Raw genomic sequence first — 17,707 nt, forward strand, 5'->3', positions numbered from 1 at the left:
TGTTCTGGGGCACTTGGGTTTTTTCCAGATTCTAGCTATTGTAAATAGAGCTGCAATAAACATACAAGTGCAGATTCACTTCTACTGTACTTTTTAGAAAGCTTTCTTATGTTGATGAATGCCCTGGTGCCATTAGTGATCCAGATAGCTATCAGTGGAGAAACAGAGCTTGATTTTGGTTGAAAATCTGTTATGTGCCAAGTGTTGTTCGACGTTTTACAGGGAAAACCTGGTCTGAATACTTGTTTTCTTTTGTTTTTTTGCTTTTTGGGTCACGCCTGGTGATGCACAGGTTACTCCTGGCTCTGCACTCAGGAATTACTCCTGGCGATGCATGGGGACCATATGGGATACTGGGAATTGAACCCAAGTCAGACACATAGAAGGCAATGCCCTACCTGCTGTGCTCTCACTCTGTCCCAGTACTTTCATTGAAATAAAAACTAGGGGAAGCCGGGGCAGAGCTAGATCTCATATTTTATTATTTGCAACACAGTGACACAACTGATTTTATTAGAGGCTAACACCATTTTATTTGCTTATTGAATTTCAGGGACAGAAAATTCTGGAAAGACTGATCTCTCTACGAAGGACCTTCTTCCTCATCAGGAACTCAAAATTAAGTGTGGTCTGGAAAAGGCCATCAAGCATAAAGACAAGCTGTTAGAGTTTGACAGAACTAGGTATGTGTGTTTGTAATAACAAATACTGGGCCCAGATGTAGCTCATTTGTAAAGTACATGCTTCACTTGGGTCAGTCCCTGGCACTGCAAAAAGGACTAAGTCAGACCCTGAGTCCAGCCCTGGCATTACCTGTCCCCTGCCACTGATAAGTGAGGTCCCAGAGTTTCAGAATATCTTTGGTTATCACCCAGTGGCCCCCAGCACCCTATGAGGTGATTGGTCCCCCTAAAAATTTTAAAATGTAAGAAACAGAATAATTCTTTTATTAATAGCTGCTAAAGCGTTATTTAGGAAATTGATATCTTCTTGGCATGCAGTGTAAAAAGTTCACAGTAATAAAGCAACTCAGTGTTTTATGCACAAGGCTTACATCTCCTTTTGTAGCTTATTTGGAGGTGTGAGCAGGGGAGCGCAGCCGCTTGTATGCCCTCGACCCAAGAACAGTCTGTGGCTATCTAGGCAAGGCTGTCCTCTTCCACCATTGTGCAGCTTTGGAAGGAATGCACATGCAGCGATGAGGGAGAGGACACCTGCCTGGCCAGCCAGGTCAGCCAGATCCATTCTGGAGGTCAGTGGGGTTACAGATGTCGTAGCCAGATTGCCCTCACATCCTGCATCTCCTTTTTGAATTCACGTAATTTTATTTGTGTGTGTGTGTGTGTGTGTGTGTGTGTGTGTGTTTCTTTTAAATTTGGGCTCACATCTGATGGTGCCTGGGGTCTACTTCCAGCTTTGTGCTGGAAGAGGAAGAGGCAGTGGGGACTATGTGCTGCCCGGGATAGAACAAGGGCTGACCACATGCAAGGCAAGCCCCTTAAACCTGGTATTCTCTGTCTGTGGTTTCTTGAATTCATGTTTGAATAAAATTGGCTCCCACCAAGAGTATCCTATCCTGTAATATATATATATATATATATTACAGTGATGATGTATATATGTTATATATATATATGTATGTGTGTGTGTGTGTGTATTACTTTTTTACTGGTGCTCCCAGGGCTACTTACTCCAGACTGTTCAGTGCTACTGTACTCAGTGCTACTTCTGGGAACCAAATATTGGATTTTTTTTGGTTTTTTTTGTTGTTGTTTTTTGCTTTTTTTTGCTCTTTGGGTTACACCCAGGGATGCTTAGGGGTTACTCCTGACTCTGCACTCAGGAATTACTCCTGGCGGTGCTGGGGGACTATATGGGATGTCGGGGATTTAACCCGGGTCGGCCACATGCAAGGCAAACGCCCTACCCACTGTACTATCGCTCCAGCCCCAGGGACCAAATATTGAACCCAGCTACAACACGCAAAGCATGTGCTCCAGCCCCTTGAGCCATCTCCTCAGCTTTCACCTCTTGTTTGTCTTTGGTAAATAAAAGTCAGTTTGAGTGGACAGAATTTTCTGCTCACTTTTAGCCCATTCTTTTTAGTCAGCATCTTTTAGGGTCTGACATTTCAGTGTCTGGTATGTGAAAACATGTTCTGAGCTCGGAAGACTGGATGAAATTGCCTTTGACTCTGGAGAGATAGTATGGGGCTTCTAGCCAACTCTGGCTCCAATCTGGCACCCAGAGATTGTCCCCTGAACATCACCACTTGTGACCCCAGAGCACATCATGTCATTGGGTTTATTTATTTATTTTTTGCTTTTTGGGTCACACTTGGTGATGCTCAGGGATTACTCCTGGCTCATGCACTCAGGAATTACTCCTGGCGGTGCTCAGGGGACCTTATGGGATGCTGGGAATCGAACCCAGGTTGGCCGTGTGCAAGGCAAACGCCCTTACGCCTTGCTCCAGCCCCTGGGTTTTTTTACTGTTTTTGTTTTTGAGTCACACCTGGCATGAGTCAGTGATTACCCCAGGTTCTGTGCTCAGGAATTGCTCCTGGTGAGCTAAGGAGACCTGGGAATCAAATCAGGGTCAACCACATGCAGGGGAAACTCCTTACCTACTTTATTCTCTCTCTCTCTCTCTCTGACCATACCTGCCTTCTTTCCTTTTGATGGAAAATGATGTGTGGATCATCTGTTAGAGGTAAAAGTGTTGTTTAGGAATATACCTCAGTTCTTCAGATGGCCATGCAAGGATCTTCAGTCAACTCCAAATTTCTTACTTACTGTACTAGCTCATTTTGGAATTGATTCCTGGCACCATAATCCTTTTGTAAGACACACTTAGCACTCCCAGACCATCTGCTATGAATACATGAGATATAATCTATTGAGCTATTTCTTGGGTGAGCCCAGCTTAAGATCTGTAACTCATTATTTTTTTTTTCTTTTTGGGTCACACCCGGAGATGCACAGGGGTTACTCCAGGCTCTGCACTCAGGAATTACCCCTGGCGGTGCTCAGGGGACCCTATGGGATGCTGGGAATCGAACCCAGGTCGGCCGCATGCAAGGCAAAGGCCCTACCCGCTGTGCTATCACTCCAGCCCCTGTAACTCATTATTAATATCAGTTTTATCTCTGTTCAGTAAAACTTATCATTAGAAATAGAATTAGAGCCTAAATACAATTTTTTCTTTCATTCTCTGTTTTGGATTTTGAGCCACACCTGGCAGTAAACAGAGGCTGTTCCTGGCTCTGCATTCAGGATTCACTCTTTTTTTTTTTGCTTTTTGGGTCACACCCAGCAATGCATAGAGGTCATTCCTGGCTCATGTACTCAGGAATTACCCCTGGCGGTGCTCAGGGGACCATATGGGATGCTGGGATTCGAACCCGGGTCGGCCACGTACAAGGGAAACGCCCTACCCCTGTGCTATCACTCCAGCCCCCAGGATTCACTCCTGGCAGTGCTCGGGACCTTATGGCATGCTGGGGATCAAACCTGGTTGGCAAACACCTGCTGTACTATCTCTTCAGCCCCTGAAGTACATTTCTTATCAAATAAAAACTGGAAAGGGCCTCTGCTATTTTTTGTGCCCTTTGCTGGTGTGTTTGAGGGTACCAGTTTCATTAAGTATGTTTGTGTATGGGACCAGTTTTCTCAGAAGTTCTCTTCCCACTCTGAAACTACCTAAAGCTTCTACAATTCCAGCTAAGACCAGAAAATTAAAATTAGTGTGTGAATTTGATTTTAACTAATTGCCCTTGCCTATGTGCGTCATGAGTTTATAATTATTCTTAACTGGATTTGTGACTTTGGCATCACCTAACTTCATTGGGCTCTACATACTCATCTGGGTATGTGTAGATTTCCTGTGATGTGTGTTTGGGTATGATCTTAGAAGCAAACCTGAATTCGAAGAGTACAACGGGTAGGGAGCTTGCCTTACACACGGCCAACCTGGATTTAATCTTTGGCTTCACATACGGTCCCACGAATCCTGCTAGGAGTGATCCTTGAGCACAGCCCTGGGTGGCCCAAAAAATGAAGTAGGCCTGATTCTCTGGAGCTTGGTCCCTATGCATTAGTGAGGGAGATAAATTTGTGGGATTGACTGGTGGTTGGGGCTATGGAAATAGACAATAATGGAACAATAGGATGTCCATAGAGTAATCTACAAATACTCCGTGTTAGAATTCCCATTTCTAAGGGTAAAAATTGCCTATAGGCCTAGCAATAATAGATGCTAGGGATCTATTGTGGGAAGACCACGATGAGTAAGTGGCAAAGACCTGAAGTTCAGTGCCGTAGAACCAGGCCATAAGGAAGTGCTGGGCCTATAGGAGAGAGCGTGGACAAGGGTTACTGTGTGTCTTCCTTGCTCGGAGAAAGATTAGCATGGTTGCTAAACTGGCCCTACACTGGGCATGTGCTGGGAAGTTATGTAGATGACCTGGTTTGAGACCATTCTTGGGCACTTATGTTTGAAATAACCTGAAAGAATAGCATAGGAGTGAGCTACCTTGCAACAGTTTCTCAGAAGTGAAGTGTCTGTCAGCAGGTTGACTTCTTACCTTTTCTTTGTTCCTTAGCATTCGAAGAACCCAAGTTATCGATGATGAATCAGATTACTTTGCCAGTGATTCCAATCAATGGTTGTCAAAAATTGAGCGAGAAACCCTACAGAAACGAGAGGAGGAACTGAGAGAATTTCGACATGCCTCGAGGCTCTCTAAGAAGATCACCATTGACTTTGCAGGCAGGAAGATAGTGGAAAGTGAGAATCCACTAGCAGAGTATCACAGCAAGTAAGTGGGCATCACTAGACAGGGTCTGCAGACGGGACAGATTGATAGTGAAGAATTGCCCAGGAGGTTGGGAGATCAGACACTGTGAAAGACACTTGCCTCTCGCACTGGTTCAATCCCTGACACCACACATGTCCCTGGAAGACCACCAGGAGTAAACCCTGAGCACCAGTGGGTATGGCCCACTGTGCTATCACTCCAGCTCCTAGATCAGACTTTTTGAAAGGAGCTTTAGGTTCCTAGCGAAATGGAAGTAAAGGTACTAAAATTTCCCATATGCCCCAAGATCTCTCCCCTAATCAGCCATCTGCATTAGAGTAGTACATGTGTCACAAATAGTGAAAGTGATGTTATATCACCTCCAGCCACATGCTGGGTAAGCACCCTACCCAGTGTATTATCCCTCCAGTGCTCCCCTCTGGAAAAATTTTTAAACTCACCTGACATTCTGGCATATAAAATATATTTGACTAATGTATTTTTTATATATATAATTTATTGATTTTTTAATTAGTGAGTCACAGTGAGGGTACAGTTACAGATTCATACATTTTCGTGCTTGTTTTACCCTCATGCAATGTTTGAGAGCCCATCCCTCCACCATTGTCCATTCTCCACCACTTATGAACCCAGTATCCCTCCTGCCCCCCATCCCATCCCCCCCACCCCACTCCGCCTCTGTGGCAGAGCCTTCCAATTTGTTCTCTCTCTCTCCTTTTGGGTGTCGTGGTTTGCAATAGGGGTATTGAGTGGCCATCATGTACAGTCTCTTTGACTAATGTATTAATGATTTTTACTCATTTATTTGCTCATTTACTGACTTATTTTCCAGTAAATTACTATATTCTTAAAAATTCAGTGATTTGGGCTTTTTTATTTTTTCTTTTTGGGTAACACCAGGCAATGCTCGGGGGTTAATTCTTGGCTCTGCACTCCGAAACCTTTACTGGTGGGGCTTGGGGGACCATATGACATGCAGAGATGGAATTCGGGTCTTCTGCCTGCAAGGCAAATGCCCTACCCACTGTACTATTGCTCTGGCCCCAAAATTCACTGATTTGGGGCAGAAAGAGAACTTCAGTGGTAGTGCACATGCCTGGCCCATTTGAGACCTTGAGTTTGACACCACAGCACCTGTGTCCAAGCCTGGAAGCTCCTAAGAACTGTCGGGCCTGCACTATTACCTGAGCCACATCAGCAGTGTGTTGGCCCCTCCCTGCTGCCCACCACTTCTCAGTGGTCAAGAGAAACTGGATATATCGTTTTTCACTACACCAGTGTTTTGTTTTGCCTGGGACCCACACCCAGCTGTGCTCAGGGCTTACATCTGATTCTGGGCTCCTGGTATGGCTCGGGACCCTGTCGGGTGCCCATATCATATTTAAATGGGCTGCATTCAAGTCTTACCCACTGTACTCTCTCCACAGACCCCAATCGCTGTCCTGTGTCTAAAACGTATTTCCCTTCTTCAGATTCCATGATTCTATTTTAGACTCATCCCTTCCTTCATATTTGTGGTTTTTTATTTGTTTTTAGCTTCATGCTTTTTTCTTGGTTTCAAAAATTCCTCCTCCAAACTTTCTCTTTCATTTTTTTTTCCTTTTACACCACCACCACATCAGTCAGCCAGCAAACTTACTCTTTCAGGTAGCTACTTGTACAGCACTTGTAACCGACAGGTACACCACATGGAATGATGGGGTAATAAGTGCTAGATGGATGTGTCTCTCAGGAATAATTACATATCCTCTTGTGTTTTTTAATTTTCCATCATTTTTATAGCTTTTTTTTAAACCTGCCACTTGCTTCAAAGCTTTTTTAAAGGCAGGAACCATGTCCTCCACACCTTTCAAGTTGCCTTGCATGTAAGAAGTTCTGAACAGGTAATTATTTCATGTACCAAGGTCAGGGTCTAACTCAGCCTTTTCTATTAGTGGAAGCTTTTCATAATGTTGTGCCTTGTAATTTACAAATATTTGTTAAGCTTCTGGCAGGGCAATTTAGTACAGGAGCAAAGAGATCTGTAGAATAGAATAAGATGGTTCTGCAAGACCAGTGATGTCTTAATAGTAGGATTAGTTCCAAAATCTTTTTTTTTTTAAATAATGACAATTATTTTATTTTATTTATTATTTATTTATTTATTTATTTTTGCTTTTTTGGGTCACACCTGGCTCTGCACAGGGGTTACTCCTGGCAATGCACTCAGGAATTATCCCTGGCAGTGCTCAGGGGACCATATGGGATGCTGGTAATCGAACCCAGGTTGGCCGCGTGCAAGGCAAATGCCCTACCCGCTGTACTATCACTCCAGCCCCTAGTTCCAAAATCTCTTTTTTTTTTTTTTTTTTGCTTTTTGGGTCACACCTAGCGATGCTCAGGGGTTACTCCTGGCTCTGCACTCAGGAATTACTCCTGGCCGTGCTCAGGGGACCATATGGGAAGCTGGGAATAGAACCCGGGTCGGCCGAGTGCAAGGCAAACGCCCTACCCGCTCTGCTATCACTCCAGCCCCCCTAGTTCCAAAATCTTAAAAATGACATTTTTTTTTTTTAAGTTTAGAGGAAACACTCAAAGCTTGCACCATGGGTACTAGATCACATGGGATGTATATGATGACTTAACAGCAGGTGCTCTTGAACCTCAGAGAAAGGGGTAGTAAGTGTGCCTGTGCTGGGCCTCTAGGGCCCTCTTCTAAACATCCTCTAGGGCTATGTTCTAGACCTCTGGGCCATGAAGCCAAGATAGACACACATCGTCAGGAGAGAAACACTTCTGAGTGGTCAGAGTGATCATTGAATGTTCTGAGTAAATCTTCTAATCTTAGCACTTTGTTTAGTTTTTGGTTTTGGGTCAGACCTGGCTATGCTCAGGAATCCACACGTGGTGGGGTTCACCATATGCGGTGCCAGAGATTGAACATGAGCCAGCTGTGTGCAAAGCAAGTGCCTTGCCTGTTGTACTGTCACTCTGGCTCCATAATCTTGGCTTTTATCTTTTTTTACCTTTTGGGTCAAACCCAGCAATGCTCAGGAGTTACTCCTGGCTGTGCACTAAGGAATTACTCCTGGCGGTACTTGGGGGACCATATGGCATGCTGGGAATTGAACCCGGACCTGCTGTGTGCAAGGCAAGCGCCCTACCTACTATACTGTTGTTCTGGCTCCAATCTTTTTTTTTTTTTCCTTCTTTTTGGGTCATACCCAGCGATGCACAGGGGCTAATCCTGGCTCTGCATTTAGGAATTACCCCCAGCAGTGCTCAGTGGACCATATGGGATATTGGGAATCAAACCTGGGTTGGTCACGTGCAAGGCAAACGCCCTCCTGCTGTGCCATTGCTTCAGCCCCATGTCTTGCTATTGCTCCAGCAATAAACAAGATTGTCCAACAATCTTGTTAAAAAGATGAATGATTGTAGTGTGCACTGCCTGTTTTCTTGATGTCTTAGGACTAATACTAATTTATATTCACTTAGATGGGCTGGAGTGATAGCACAGTGGGTAGGGCATTTGCCTTGTACAAGGCCGACCCGGGTTCAATTCCTCTGCCTCTCAGAGCCCCACAAGCTACTGAGTATCTTGCCCACGTGGCAGAGAATGGCAAGCTACCCATGGCATATCCGATATGCCAAAAACAGTAACAAGTCTCACAGTGGAGACATTACTGGTGCTCGCTCGAGCAAATCGATGAGCAACGGGATGACAGTGATACACTTAGATACTTGGCAGTGAAGAGAAAGAAGTTGGGATAAAAGAACAGGGAACATTATCCATTGCTCCATTTTTGAATTTCAGGTTGTATTACTGTTGTAATTTTCATATGGCAAAGATTTTCTGGGCACAGAACATGACCAATTATTACTTCCTTTTGGTTTCTTCTCAGACTAGATGAGACAATACAGGCCATTGCCAATGGAACCTTATACCAACCACAGACCAAATTGGATAGATCTTCTGATGAACCTTTAGGAGTTTTGGTGAACCCAAACCTGTACCATCCCCCTCCCCAGGTTAGTGGGCCATCATGTTCTAACTACTCATGAGAGAATTGGGGACCCAGACGCTTCTTTTTTTAAGTGTATTTCTTTCCTAGGCTGGAGATACCAATCTGCTTTCTCAACACACCGAATTACTTTTTCTTGCAGTATTTCTATCCATTTATTTATTTATTATTATTATTATATTTTGCTTTTTTGGGTCACACCCAGTGATGCACAGGGGTTACTCCTGGCTCTGCACTCAGGAATTACTCCTGGCGCTGCTCAGGGGACCATATGGGATGCTGGGAATTGAACCCGGGTTGGCCATGTGCAAGGCAAATGCCCTACCCCGCTGTGCTATCACTCTAGCCCCTATCCATTTAAGCTGTATCACTATCTTAATATTTTTCCGCAGGTGGGCTGTGATAACGGGGGGTCATACATGGTGTTGTTTAGGTGGGGTCTTCTACTGGCTATGTATAGCTTGAAGGTCAGTGCCAGCATACTGGGCACCATATGGTTACTAGGGGTTGACACTGGCTTGGCTCTGTATAAGGCAAATACCTTAACCACTGTCCTCTCTTTGGCCCAACCTGTATTATCATATGAGTATTTCCCAAGAGAAGATTATACACCTAGAGTAAGCATGGTTCAACATTCTTTTTGGAGAGGGGCCATACCCAGTGGTGCTTAGGACTTCGTACTGTCTCACTCTTGGTAGCTTGGAAGACTATATTTAGTTCTACAGACTGAACCTGAGTCAGCTGCCTACATGGCAAGTTCCATATGGGCTATTCTGTTTCTCTGACCCCAGATTTTTTTTTTTTTTTTATTAAAAGTAAGGGTCCTGGGGAGAATACAGTAGTTAAGGTGTCTGCCTTGCCTTGCGTGCAGTTAAAAGATTTTTACCCCTGATACCTCATGGTTACTTAAGCAGTGCAGGAGCTCTCCACCACCACCTCTTAGCACTGCCAGGTGCCAGAGCAGTGCACAAAAAAACCAAAAGGACTTACTTTTGTAATGTAAAAGGGGCCAAACAGTGGCTATAGGGTTGCTTGCCTTGCATACAACTGACTTGGGTTCAGTCCCTTGCACCACATAAGGTCCTCTGAGTCCTACTATGAGTGATCTCTGATCATAGAGCTCTACGCTCTAAATGCCATCAAGTGTGGCACAAAAACAAAAAAACAGTAAAGAATGTGAAGGGACCAGAGAAATAGTCCAAGGGTTAAGGTGCATGCCTCGCAATTCCCAGCACCACCTGGTCCCAGAGTATAGTCAGGTGAAACCCTGAAGGCAGAGTGAACCTGATAATCCCCAGCAGCAAAGGCGGTCTCAGCATGGCCATCTCTGCCTCTTGCATGAACAATGAACCCAGTTAACCAAGAATTGCCTAGAGGGTCCCCTCACCCCCCTCATAAAAGTACAGAACAAATGTTTGAGGATTGAAGAGATGGTGTAAGGGCTGAGATTGTGCTCTGCGTGCAGGAGGCTGGGTTTGATCCTCACTGCTGCATGGTCCCCCAGGCACCATGAGAAGTGAATGGTAGAGCACTTGCCTCATGACACCCTGGATTTGAGCCCTAGCAACAACAAAGTATCTATTGGGCTGGAGCAATAGTTTAGTGCTAGGGCACTTGCCTTGCACACAACCAACCTGGGTTCGACTCCCCCAGCTCCCCGTATGGTCCTCTGAGTCTGCCGAGATAATCCCTGAGCACAGAACCAGGAGTAAATACTCTGCACTGCTGGGTGTGGCTCAAAAAAACAAAAACAAAGGAAAAGAAAGTGGCTAAGACAATGGATATTTGGGAATGGTGAGAAAATACAGAAAGAAAACCAGAGGATACAGGGGAAGATTACCTTGCATCACATGGACCCCAGTTTGAATCCCAACTCCACATGCAGTCTTTTAATACATTCGATGCTAGGAGCTGGAGCGTTAGTACAGTGGGTAGGGCATTTTCCCTGCACTCTGCCAAACCAGCTTCTATGCCCAGCACCCCAGATGATACCCCAAGCCTGCCAGGAGTGATCTTGAACACAGAGCCAGGAGTAAGTCCTAAGTTTCATTGGATGTGTGGGTTCCGCCCCCCCCAAATAAAGTCTATGCTAAGGGGTTTAATATGTACATGCATATATAATAGTGGCTCAGATAAAAGAATAATTTCACAGATCTGTGAGACTAAAATTTGAAATCAGTGTCTTTTTTTTTTTTTTTTAATTAAACCTAATCCTGTTGGGCTGGAGCAATTGTACAGATAGGTAGGGGGTTGCTTTGCACACGGCTGACCCTGGTTCAATCCCCGGGATCCCATATGGTCCCCTGAGCCAGAAGTAACCTGTGAGCATCACTGGATGTAACCCAAAAAAGAAGCAAATAAATTTAAAAACTAAAATAAGGGGCTGGAGCGATAGCACAGCGAGTAAGGTGTTTGCCTTGCATGCGGGACCCGGGTTTGATTCCCAGCATCCCATATGGTCCCCTGAGCATTGCCAGGGATAATTCCTGAGTGCAGAGCCAGGAGTAACCCCTGTGCATCGCCAGGTGTGACCCAAAAAGCAAAACAAAACAAAGAAACAAATAAGCCTAATCTTATTATCAGTATTTTTTATTTTGTATAGTTAAGGTAACCTGTTTATAGTGGTGTTGATGTTTGTGGTTGAATTTGAGGTTTCAGCAAGCCTGTGTCCCTTCTGAAGGCCTCAGGAGAATGCTTCCTTGCCTTTTTAAAAACTTTTGGTGGCGCTAGGCTTGAAAGTTGTGGTTTTTTTTTTTTTTTTTTTGCCATGTCCAGTGGTGGTCAGGACTTAACTCCTGGCTGTGCACTCAGGGACCACTCCTGTTTTTTTTGCAAGGCAAATACCCTACCCGCTGTACTGTCATTATAGCCCCCACGCAATCCCATAATTTATTTTACAGTTGAGAAAATGAAAACCTTTATGGGTTAGTGATTAAGACTCTCCAGGCTACCACTCTAGGTTATTTTGTCTCCCTTATAAACTGTTCTAAGTAAGAACTCAACTTGAGCTAACCCTCACACCTGACTGTCCTGACTGCACCCTTTCCTTCCTGGTACTCTAATTTTGGAGCACCCAGGCTTGTGCCCTGAAGAGGTGTTAAACTGTGTCATTCCATGACCTAACGACTACTGGGGGTCTGCAGTCTCTGGGAATCACCCCACCTGAAGACTTTTTGGTTCTCTTTACCCGATGGAACCTTTCTGGAGCGATGAGTCATTCATTCCAAGCTTAGAGGAGGCTACATGTGTCCAACGTATGGCAGCATATGTAGGCACTAGCCTGTGATCCTGCCAGTCAAATCAAGGCATACAGAGAAAGTTGACCCTTCATTTTGCTGACAGGATTATGTTGGATATTGTTGAGAGTCCTTTATGGATCATTAATAAGTATAAAGTGGAAACAACTATAAACCATTTATTTGAATAGTCGTGCTGATGCTATAATCAGGAAGCCATGTGTGGAGATTTCAGTATTCTGATAATCCTGTCTATATGACCTTGTCATGGGACTGGAGTGAAAGCACAGTGGCACTTTCCTTAAATACAGCCCACCCAGGTTCCATTCCTGGCACCTCAAGCCCTGCCAGGAGTGATCCTGAGCCGGAAGCCAGGATTAAGCTCTGAGCACTGCAGGTCTGTCCCAAAACAAAACAAAAGGACCTTGACCTTATTCCATTTTGCTGATCTTATTCTTCCCATTGGACATTTTCCATCTCCATCTCCCCTGTCTTGTTTAAAGATAGGATACATTTTTCTTTCTTTTTGTTTTGTTTGGTTTTGGGGCCACACCCGACTGCTCAGGGCTTACTTCTGGCTCTGTGCTCAGGGATCATACCCGATGGAACTGGGGGACCCTATAGGTGCCCCATACACTGTACTATCTCTCTTAACTATCTGTTTTTCTAAAATAATGTTTCCTGTGATTTAGTTTTTCTGATCTCATTTTGTATGCCCACCTGCCTACCCCGGGTTTTTCATTGTCAGAATGAATCATGTTTGGTTTCTTTCCTGTTTAGTGGGTTGACCAGACAGGTTCCACCTCCCAGAAAAAGGCTTTCCACCCTGCAGGATCAGAATCAGAGTCCAGCTCCTATCGGCACCAGTTGCGGATTCAGGACCAGGAGTTTCAGGAAGGCTTTGATGGTGGCTGGTGCCTCTCCATGCATCAACCCTGGGCTTCTCTGCTGGTCAGAGGAATTAAAAGGTAAAGAGCCATAGTACAGCAGGAAAGGTGTTTGCCTTGCACTCTGCCCTTCAGTTCAATCCCCAGCATCCCATGCGGTTCCCCCAATGACCGCCAGGAGTAATTCCACTGGTGTGGCCCAGAAATAAAGCTGGGAAAGATGACTGTCTTGTTCTGATAATTGGAAAAACTAGAGAACAGGATTCATACTGGAATTCATTCATTCCAGGACAAGGGATGGAAATAAATAAACAAGCAAGCAAATAAATAAATAAATAAAAAGGAAAAGGGATGGTAGGAGGAACGTCTTTCCTCAAACATCACCTCCTGTTAGGTGATCATCTGCACATCTCAGCTTACCTGTATCATTTCAACAGGCTTTGTTTGAGAGCCACCAGAAAGCTAGAAATTCCCTGTCCAGCTTAATTTGTGTTTGTTCAAGGGTGGAGGGCAGAAGCTGGTACACTCCTCATAGAGGACGACTTTGGATTGCGGCTACAGCCAAAAGACCCGCCCCCCAAGAAGTCTCCGAACTGCAGGCCACATACAGCCTGCTTCGTGGGAAAGGTAACAGCCACATCTCCTTAGGCCTTTCTCTGTGGAGCAGTCACGAGTTCCCTCCTCTCCCTTCCAGTCCTTTCCCACTTCCCGTCCCTGTTTCTTCCCTTCCCTCCACGCCCCTCCCCTCCGCTCCTGTCTTCTCCCTTCCTTCACTCTCTGTCTTACCACCCGTGGTCCCCTTCTGCAGTTGGTCTGGGTCAGCAGGGCTGGGAACGGCAGGGGAGCAGGGACACTGCTGAGGGTGGCGCTCAGGGCCAGGCACGTACTCTCTTGCTTAAGGTAAATCCTTAAGGGTGTATCTGTGCTTGTTTTTTATTTTCTTCTTAATATCTTTTATTTCCATCATTAATTTGATTAATTGAAAGCATTAATTACTTTTACTGGGGACGTGCAGGGGACCATACCTGCCAGTGCTTGGGAGCTACTCCCAGCAGCACTAAGGACCATGAGGTATGAAGATTGAACTGGAGTCGACTGCTGGGTAGCTAAGCGCCTTAGCCCTTGTACTCTCCAACCCTTGCCCCCACGTCTGTTTTTTTTTTTCCTCTTAAACACTGGTTAATTGTTTCTTAAGCTCATCTTTATGAAACTCTAATCCAGGTTGAATATAGAGGAATTACTATGTTTTGACTAAACTTATATAGAATGAATTTTAGTGGTTCATTTATAATATTTTTTTTCTAGCTTAGAATGTGACTAGTTATACTAAGGCAGCTCATTTACAAATTATTTGCAAAATTCAAAGTTGCACCTGCTAAAAGCAAAATCATACTCATTGCTTCTCTTCTAAAGTGCTTTGTTCAAATAGATTCATGAGTGCTAGGATCAAAAAAGAAACATAGCCTTTCACTCTGAAGAAGTTCATGTTCTCTCTTGAACACATACCCCCTTTCTTTCCCTTCACATTTCTCTTAAATTCTTTCAGTAAAAAATCACTTTGCCTTAAAGAAAAAAGACATTTCGGGCCAGAGAGTTAGTACAGGAATGAAGGCTCTAGCTCATGTTGGCTGGAAGGAAGAAAGGGAGAAGGAATCAAATTCTTTTCTTGTTCCTGATTCAGATGTGGAATTTCCCAATGACTATCCATCAGGCTGTCTTCTGGGCTGTGTGGACCTAATTGATTGCTTGTCCCAGAAACAATTTAAGGATCAGGTGAGTCAAGATTGTTTCTCTCTCTCTCTCTTTTTTTTTTTTTTTTTTTTTGCTTTTTGGGTCACACCTGGCGATGCACAGGGGTTACTCCTGACTCTGCACTCAGGAATTACTACTGGCAGTGCTCAGGGAACCATATGGGATGCTGGGATTCAAACCCGGGTCGGCCTCATGCAAGGCAAACGCCCTACCTACTGTGCTATTTATTGCTCCAGCTCTAAGATTGTTTCTCTTGAACAGATGCTTGGGTATTTTGTGTATTGATTTTTAAGGCACACCTGGTGGTGCTCAGGGCTTGCTACTGGCTCTCTGCTTGGGGATCATTCCTGGTGGGGCTTGGGGAACTAGATGTGCAATGCTGGGGATCGAACCTGAGTTAGTTGTGTGCAAGGCAAGTGCCTTACCCACTATAGTGTAACTCCAACCCCAGATGCTTGTTTTGTATTGCAACTAACTTAAGGATCCTTCAACACAATATCTGAGCAATAGTAAGTTATTAGCAACTTCCTCTATATAAACACACACATAGAGATCATTTAAGTGCCAGGAATCAAACCCAAGTTTCCTGCAGTCAATGCAAGAGCAGTCTGGGGTGGGGAGGATAGCACCCAGCATACTTATGGCTTATTCTTTGTTCTGTGCTCAGGGATCATCCTGGTGGGGCTCAGGGGACCATATGTTGTGCTGGCGATCAAACCTGGGTTGGCTACATGCAAAGCAAGTGCCCTATTGATGGTACTATCTCTCTGATCCAGGCAGATTTTTATTGGGGAGATAAATAACCAAGGAGCAAACAAAAACATAGTCATGCTTTGCTTTCTCTTTTCTGGGGGACTTAATTTGAATTTTAATAATAAATTATTACTACAATTTACCTAATATAAGGTTCCTTTTCATGAATGAAAATTTGGTTACTTTTGTTTTTTTTTTTTTTTTTGCTTTTTGGGTCACACCTGGCGATGCACAGGGGTTACTCCTGGCTCTGCACTCAGGAATTACCCCTGGCCGTGCTCAGGGGACCATATGGGATGCTGGGAGTTGAACCCGGGTCGGCCGCGTGCAAGGCAAACGCCCTACCCGCTATGCTATCTCTCCAGCCCCTTTTGTTTTTATTTTGTTTGGGAGTGGAGGAATAGACCCCAGCAGTGCTCAGGGTCTATTCTTCACTCTGTGCTCAAAGGTTGCTCCAGAAGTGGGATGGGAATTAAACTTGGTCAGCCATATGTAAGGCAAAACCTTTCCCTGTGTACTATTTGTCAAGTCCATCAAATTTTTCTGCTGTTTATCAAGAAACCTTTGTTACCCCTTGAAATGGTGGGATCATGGGACTCATTATTATTACTAGTTTACTACTGATTCTCTGCTTTGGGTTCACTTACCACTTCTGGAGGTGCTCAGGGGACTATATGCAGTTCTGGGGATTGAATCAGGGTCAGCCACATGCAAGACAAGTGCCTTAATAATCTTTGTATTATCTCTGCCCCACCCCTACTTAAAAATAAACGTTTTTTTTTTTTTTCTTTTGGAAAGTAGAAGAAAAAGGAAAAGGAGCTGCCCACGTGGGGAGGAACTTAGTATAGAACTAAGTTAAAAGTCAAAATATTGGGCTGGAGCGATAGTACAGTGGGTAGGGCGTTTGCCTTGCATGCGGCTGACCCGGGTTCGATTCCCAGCATCCCAGGTGGTCCCCCGAGCACTGCCAGGAGTGATTCCTGAGTGCAGATCCAGGAGTCAGCCCTGAGTCATGCCGCACGGCAGGCCTCGCAAGCTACTCGTGGCATATTTGAGCATTGCCAGGTGTGACTCAAAAAGCAAAAAAAAAGTCAAAATATTTTTCTTAAGAAAATGCGTAAGCAAATTCAGAAGCACTGCATGTCCTCAAATAACATAATTTTGTTCAATGCAGTTTGTTATATTCTTGAGAAAATAGAAAATTCATTAACCAAAATACTATTCAAAGTCTTAGTTCTGTTTTTTCATTTTGATTAAAGAACTTACGTTTGATGTTACGAGAACTGTAAAAAAAATACAAAAAACTTTTTATACCACCTTCAAATTTACATAATGAAGAATTTATGCTTAATATAGTTTATTTGGGCTGGATCTATAGCAGAGCAGTAGGGCGTTTGCCTTGCATGTGGCCGACCCAAGTTCGATTCTTCCGCCCCTCTCAGAGAGCCTGGCAAGCTACCGAGAGTATCTTGCCCCCACGGCAGGCCTGGCAAGCTACCCGTGGCATATTTGATATGCCAAAAACAGTAACATCGTGTCTCATAATGGAGACGTTACTGGTGCCTACTCGAGCAAATCAATGAGTAATGGGATGACAGTGACAGTCTGGAATATTGGGCTTACGTCAGAGAATTAATAATTGGCAAATGTCTGCTTGAGATTGTGCCATGTTTGCATGTGTTTTTGTGTGAGAAGATACATGTGTTTAAGTGTATTTTAAGAATTTTGGTCATTATGAACTAAATATAACTGAAATACTCTTTTTTAACAGCAGAGGGAGCTGAAGGAATTGAGCTTAATAGGAAAACTCGAATAAAAACCTTTGAGACTGTGTTTAGACTCATACCTGCAGAAATCCTAAATGCATGAAGCATGAAGAGACTTACCTCCCTGTAGGGTCTTGTTCTTTAAGCACTTATTTTAGGCAGTAGGGCTTCTACCTTCATACAAAAGAAAATGCTTAATTTTTCTTAGTGCATTGTTTTACAGATTTATGTTCTATTTGCCTTTCATGCCCTCCATGTGTAATGTGTAATATCCTGGGTCTGGTCCCCATGCTGGGTTTTTTTTTTTTTTTTTTTTTAGTTTTTGGGTCACACTTGGCAATGCACAGGGGTTACTCCTGGTTCTGCACTCAGGAATTACTCCTGGTGGTGCTCAGGGGACCAGACCATATGGGATGCTGGGATTCGAACCTGGGTTGGCCGCATGCAAGGCAAACACCCTACCCGCTGTGCTATCACTCCAGCCCCCGCC

General features: G+C 44.3%; 1 protein-coding gene across 4 annotated transcripts in view; it reads left to right on the forward strand.

Annotated features, from left to right (window-relative positions):
• The window catches only part of TRIP4 (thyroid hormone receptor interactor 4), a 53,050-nt gene that overhangs the window by 12,629 nt on the left and 22,714 nt on the right, over positions 1-17,707 (forward strand). For 2 of the 4 annotated variants that reach the window (XM_004619622.2, XM_055126451.1), the window contains exons 6-11: positions 554-683; positions 4,604-4,819; positions 8,704-8,830; positions 12,840-13,027; positions 13,449-13,573; positions 14,628-14,719. In XM_004619622.2, coding sequence (XP_004619679.2) covers positions 554-683; positions 4,604-4,819; positions 8,704-8,830; positions 12,840-13,027; positions 13,449-13,573; positions 14,628-14,719 — 878 coding nt within the window. The remainder of the gene's footprint in view (positions 1-553; positions 684-4,603; positions 4,820-8,703; positions 8,831-12,839; positions 13,028-13,448; positions 13,574-14,627; positions 14,720-17,707) is intronic. The other 2 variants (XM_055126453.1, XM_055126452.1) reach the window with 1 other exon arrangement.

The sequence above is a fragment of the Sorex araneus genome, chromosome 2, assembly GCF_027595985.1.
Source record: "Sorex araneus isolate mSorAra2 chromosome 2, mSorAra2.pri, whole genome shotgun sequence".
NCBI lineage: Eukaryota > Metazoa > Chordata > Mammalia > Eulipotyphla > Soricidae > Sorex > Sorex araneus.